Here is a 6,000-nt window from a genome sequence, read left to right on the forward strand (position 1 = left end):
GCTTTTTGGAAACAGCTTGGAGATATAACGATGCTCCTACGAGGGTTCAAATGATGAATTTAGACTTAAGATGCTTTTTCTTCCCTTCCAGACGGGACAGTGTGCCCTCTGTCTGCCTGGACATGCATGAGCAGGACCTGAAGATGAGGGAGTCAGAGGACTTTGACGCACACCATCTACTGCAGCAGCACTTGTACAAAGGCAGGAAACAGGTATTGCTTAGTCAAAGACAATTAGATCCTAAAAAATCCCAGGGGCGCTAAAAAACACTATTTTTTACCCTCTTCTCTTGCTCTCCTTCCATCATCTAACAGCACAGACACAAGTACAGTCGGAAGCAGCTCGAAGTCAACGAGGACGAGCATGAGGTGCAAGAGATCTTCCAGAGAACCATGAGGAGCCGTCTAGAGTCATTCAAGTCAGCCAAAATGGGTGTCGCTCCACCCAAGAAGATAAGCAAGCATTTAAAGAAAGACCAGCCACAAAAGGTCAGGGAAGACTGCACTTTTTCCTCCTTCCCCCTTGTCTTCATAACCATCCTCTTGGAGGCAATGTGATAATATGTATGTTGTGTATTTGACTCTGTCATTTTTAGATGCCAAATGGAAAATCCACGGATAACAGTAAAAGCCATGCTTATGGGGATGAAGGTACTTCTTTGCTCTTTGCTTTTCACTTCTCTTTTGCATTATATGAGAAGGTTGAGGTCAAGGGTCGTTCTTAAACTATGGTGGTGTTTTTCTAGATTTTTGGGGGGGTACCTATTCTAAATCAACTAATACGGCAGCTTAATGCCTTTTAATAATTTGTACCATTATGATAACATTTTGCCACCAGTAGGAGTAGTAACACCAATGACACGTTTTAGGTATTTGAGGGTTTTCATAAATGGATGGTACATATTCTCAAGTAATAATTTACTAAAATGAAATGGATAACAATTTTGCAAACAATGTAATTTCCCTTATTTTAAATTGAGTAACACCAATGACACTTTGTATTTATGTAAAATGATTGCTTCCGTCCCTCGATTGCCCCAACCTGGGCTCGAGCCAAGCAAGGAAAACAACTACTTTGTCTCGAGTAACGTCACCAGTTGAAACGCCACTAGCTAACTAGCTAGACATTTCACAATGGTTAAATGTATCAATGGAATCCTCAATTTTATAACATATTAAATGGGTGTGATTAGCTAATACTTTTCTTTAATATAAGCCCCTCCCCTGATAACAGTTTGCCACTGGAGGGAATGCTCAAGGTCCTTGTATACAGTATCTTTGGAGTGATTTTCAAGCCAGTAACACCAATGACATAAAAATGTATGACACAAAAGAAGAGGACAAGGCTGCTTACATTTGCTTTCTGCCATTTTGGTTTAGATACCTGTGCATAAGTAAACAACATCATGTAATTGTTTTCTGATTGACTGTTTCTCTCTGCCTACAGATTTTGAGTTTTCTGAAGGAGACAGTGCCTCTGGTTGCGAGGCTGCTGGCGGTTCATTCCCTATGAGAGCCTATAGAGGAGGTAAGAGAGTCTTCTTCACATCAACTCAAAATGAATTAAATCAACCAAGTTAAACATGTCTAAATCAGACACTAAAACACTTCAGTCACGAAACAACAATAATTAATTTCCAATTAATTTAAATCTCTCTCCTGGTCTAGCTGGAATCGTCAACCCAGCTTTCATGGCGGAGATGGACACCATGGACCCCATGCCACCAATGCAGCAGATTCCTTCATGGCTGGCTGAAGCCGAGGTGGACAGCAGCACCGTGGTCCCTTCTCAGAGGGCTCAGCTGAGACTGCCCTGGACACCGAGCAACCTCCGGCGCCTGGCTCCGCTGCGCCTCAGTACCCATTCCAATGACTCCTTCCTGCTGGCTGACTCCCCTGCCACACAGGAGGGCATCTCTGAGCTCCCACCACCACCTCCCCCACAAGACGGACAGGATCAGGGAACCCACAAGTAGCCCTTCCACAAACTGACCTCTTGACCCCTAACCCTGGGTCCAGGTTCTGACCCCAGTTGCCAAAGATCAAACTGCAGACATCAGACTTGTTTTTTGTTCTGTTCAGTTGTTTAATCATAGTCCTGTATACCCAGACAAAACAATCCAGGTTGTCACCCTTGTGCTCTCCAAATAAGGCTTTGGGAATTGCACAATTTACTGAATTCTTCTGTATGTGTTTAATTGTAGGTTAGGTTTTTTAAAGGGGACTGCACTGTATGCAACTCCATCTAAAGACAGGGAGATCATGAGACCAACACCAAATAAGAATAATTGGACATGTGACCTTGCCGTCCAAATCCATGGACTCAGTTTACCTGACAAAACCAATCCCTTAAACAACTCACTTAGATCCAATGTTGACCGACAGTAACAGAAAGTGTAACCACACTCACCGTATTTAAGTCCATTGAATGACACCAAACAAGCAAGTTTATGCATGGATTCAGACTGTCCTTTTTGTGGCCACACCACCTCAGCCCTTAATGTGAGAAAATCATCTAAATGTATATTGCAGATTTAGAAATGTTAGGCCTTTTTAGGCCTATTGCAATTTTATTGATTAAAATTATGTCTTAATTGCTTTGTGTGCGTTTTTTTTCAGTTTGTTTGAGAGACTTGTAGCCACTATTTATTCACCAATAAAGTGTATTGGCCACCTGTATCTTGTATCAGTTTGTTCACCTTTTGTATTACACTAATCTAAGCAGAATAATGTTCAGGTGAGACATTCACAGATGGTGAGGGGCTGCAACAATCATTCACTTACAATGGTGTCATTCATAATAGCCAGGTGTTCCACAATGACTAGCTTTGTGTCTCTGTTACTGTAAATATATTTTTTTCGTAAGGGTGTTGATTTCTTTTTGAATAATATCAACAGTAGGGCATTTCCATGTGAAAAGCCCCATGAACACTAATGTGAAGTTCAAAGGATCAAATAAAAGCTAAGAGTCTATATTTTGGAAAGATTAAGACATTCGGAGAGTATTCAGACCCCTTCACTTTTTCCACATTTTGTTACGTTACAGCCTTAATCTAAAATTGATTAAATAGTGTTTAACCCTCATCAATCGACGCACAATATCCTATAATGACATAGCAAAAACTGATTTTTAGAATGTTACAACATTTATTAAAAATAAAAAACAAATCACATTTACGTAAGTATTCAGACCCTTTACTCAGTACTTTGTTGAAGCTACAATATGATGCTACAAGCTTGGCATACCTGTATTTGTGGAGTTTCTCCCATTTTTCTCTGCATATCCTCTCAAGCTCTGTCAGGTTGGGGAGCGTCGCCACACAGCTATTTTCAGGTCTCTCCAGATGTTCGATCGGATTCAAGTCCGGGCTCTGGCTGGGCCATTCAAGGACATTCAGAGACTTGTCCCAAAACCATTCCTGCATTGTCTTGGCTATGTGCTTGACGTCGTTGACCTGTTGGAATGTGAACCTTTGCCCCAGTCTGAGGTCCTGAGCACTCTGGAACAGTTTTTCTTTAAGAATCTATCCCTCGATCCTGACTAGTCTCCCAGTCCCTGCCGCTGAAAAACATCCCCACAGCATGATGCTGCCACCTACATGCTTTACCGTCGGGATGGTATTGGCCAGATGATGAGTGGTGCCTGGTTTCTTCCAGACGTGACGCTTGGCATTCAGGCAAAATAGTTCAATCTGGGTTTCATCAGACCAGAGAATCTTTTTCTCATGGTCTGAGAGTCATTTAGGTGCCTTTTGGCAAACTCCAAGCGGGCTGTCATGTGCCTTTTACTGAGGAGTGGCTTCCGTCTGGCCACTCTACCATCAAGGCCTGATTGGTGGAGTGCTGCAGAGATGGTAGTCCTTCTGGAAGGTTCTCCCATCTCCACAGAGCAACTCTGGAGCACTGTCAGAGCTCCCTGACCAAGGCCCTTCTCCTCCGATTGCTCAGTTTGGCCGGGCGCCCAGCTCTAGGACGGTCTTGGTGGCTCCAAACTTCTTCCATTTAAGAATTATGGAGGGGAGACCTTCAATGCTGCAGCAATGTTTTGGTACATTTCCCCAGATCTGACCCTGTCTCAGAGCTCTACAGACAATTCCTTCGACCTCATTGCTTGGTTTTTGCTCTGACATGCACTGTCAACTGTGGGACCTTATATAGACAGAACCAATACGCAGTCAGTCAGGAAAGCAAAGGCTAGCTTTTTCAAACAGAAATTTGCATCCTGTAGCTCTAACTCCAAAAAGTTTTGAGACACTGTAAAGTCCATGGAGAACAAGAGCACCTCCTCCCAGCTGCCCACTGCTCTGAGGCTAGGTAACAGTCACCACCGATAAATCCATGATAATTGAAAATTCCCATAAGCTTTTCTCTACGGCTGGCCATGCTTTCCTCCTGGCTACCCCAACCCGGCCAACAGCTCTGTCCCCCCCCCCCGCAGCTACTTGCCCGAGCCTCCCCAGCTTCTCCTTCAACCAAATCCAGATTGCAGATGTTCCTAAAGGGTTGCAAAACCTGGACCCGTACAAATCAGCTGGGCTAGACAATCTGGACCCTCTATTTCTAAAACTATCCGGCACCATTTTTGCAACCCCTATTACCAGTCTGTTCAACCTCTCTTTCGTATTGTCCGAGATCCCTAAAGATTGGAAAGCTGCTGCGGTCATCCCTCTCTTCAAAGGAGGTGATACTCTATACCCAAACTGTTATAGACCTATATCCATCCTGCCCTGCCTCTCAAGTCTTCGAAAGCCAAGTTAATAAACAGATCACTGACCATTTTGAATCGCACCGTACCTTCTCCGCTGTGCAATCCGTTTCCGAGCTGGTCACGGGTGCACCTCCACCACGTTCAAGGTACTAAACTATATCATAACCGCCATCGATAAAAGACAGTACTGTGCAGCCGTCTTCATCGACCTGGCAAAGGCTTTCGACAATCACCGTATTCTAATCGGCATACTCAATAGCAGATCGATTTGACCCACTGAACTCTGAGGGTTCCACCGAAGTCGTTTCCTCTCCTTGTTCGGGCGGTGTTCGGGGATCGGCGTCACCGGTCTTCTAGCCATCGTCGATCCACTTTTCATTTTCCTTTTGTTTTGTCTTGTTTTCCTACATACCTGGTTTCCATTTCCCGCATTTATTGTTGTGTATTTAACCCTGTGTTCCCCCCATGTCTTTGTTTTGGAATTGTTTGTTGTAAGTGCACATGTTTACAGGTGCGCGTCGAGTTTTTTTACCCATATTCTGTTGTATTTTTATGCCGTTGGCCTTTGTATTAAACTGCTCCGGCTACTACCTAGTTCTGCTCTCCTGTGTCTGACTTCCCTGCCACCAGTTACGCATCCCTTTACAGAGGGCCTGTTGTCCAGACCTCTGGCAGTCTCTATGGGGGTACCACAGGGTTTAATTCTCGGGCTGACTCTTTTCTCTGTATATCAATGATGTCGCTCTTGCTGCGGGTGATTACCTGATCCACCTCTCCGCAGACGACACCATTCTGTATATATCTGGCCCTTCTTTGGACACTGTGTTAAATTCTCTAGGGTAGGGGACAGTATTTTGACATCCGGATGAAAAGCGTGCCCAAAGTAAACGGCATGTTACTCAGGCCCAGAAACTAGGATATGCATATAATTGGTAGATTTGGATAGAAAACACTCTAAAGTTTCCTAAACTGTCTGTGAGTATAACAGAACTGATATGGTAGGCAAAAACCTGAGAAAAATCCATCCAGGAAGTGGGATTTTTTTATGTTTGTAGTTTTCCATTGACTGCCTATACAGTATCCAATGACTTAGGACTCAGATTGCACTTCCTATGGCTTACACTAGATGTCAACAGTCTTTAGAAATTGTTTCAGACTTGTATTCTGAAAATGAGGGAGTAAGACCACTCTGATTGAGTGGACCCTGGGAAGGCCCAGAGCTGTTTTCTGCGCGCGACCGAGAGTGCACCTTTCTTGTGTGTCTTTTATATTGACGAAGCTATTGTCCGGTTA

The 6,000-nt window shown here is 43.9% G+C and overlaps 1 protein-coding gene across 1 annotated transcript in view; it reads left to right on the forward strand.

Annotated features, from left to right (window-relative positions):
- LOC139558832 (sodium/hydrogen exchanger 3-like) overlaps positions 1-2,678 on the forward strand; it is a 75,844-nt gene extending 73,166 nt beyond the window's left edge. Inside the window, exons 12-16 of the mRNA XM_071374332.1 lie at positions 92-212; positions 315-488; positions 596-650; positions 1,447-1,527; positions 1,668-2,678. Coding sequence (XP_071230433.1) covers positions 92-212; positions 315-488; positions 596-650; positions 1,447-1,527; positions 1,668-1,975 — 739 coding nt within the window. The 3' untranslated portion in view covers positions 1,976-2,678. The remainder of the gene's footprint in view (positions 1-91; positions 213-314; positions 489-595; positions 651-1,446; positions 1,528-1,667) is intronic.
- The last annotated feature ends 3,322 nt before the right edge of the window (positions 2,679-6,000 follow it).

Source organism: Salvelinus alpinus, chromosome 29 (genome assembly GCF_045679555.1).
Source record: "Salvelinus alpinus chromosome 29, SLU_Salpinus.1, whole genome shotgun sequence".
Taxonomy (NCBI): Eukaryota; Metazoa; Chordata; class Actinopteri; order Salmoniformes; family Salmonidae; genus Salvelinus; species Salvelinus alpinus.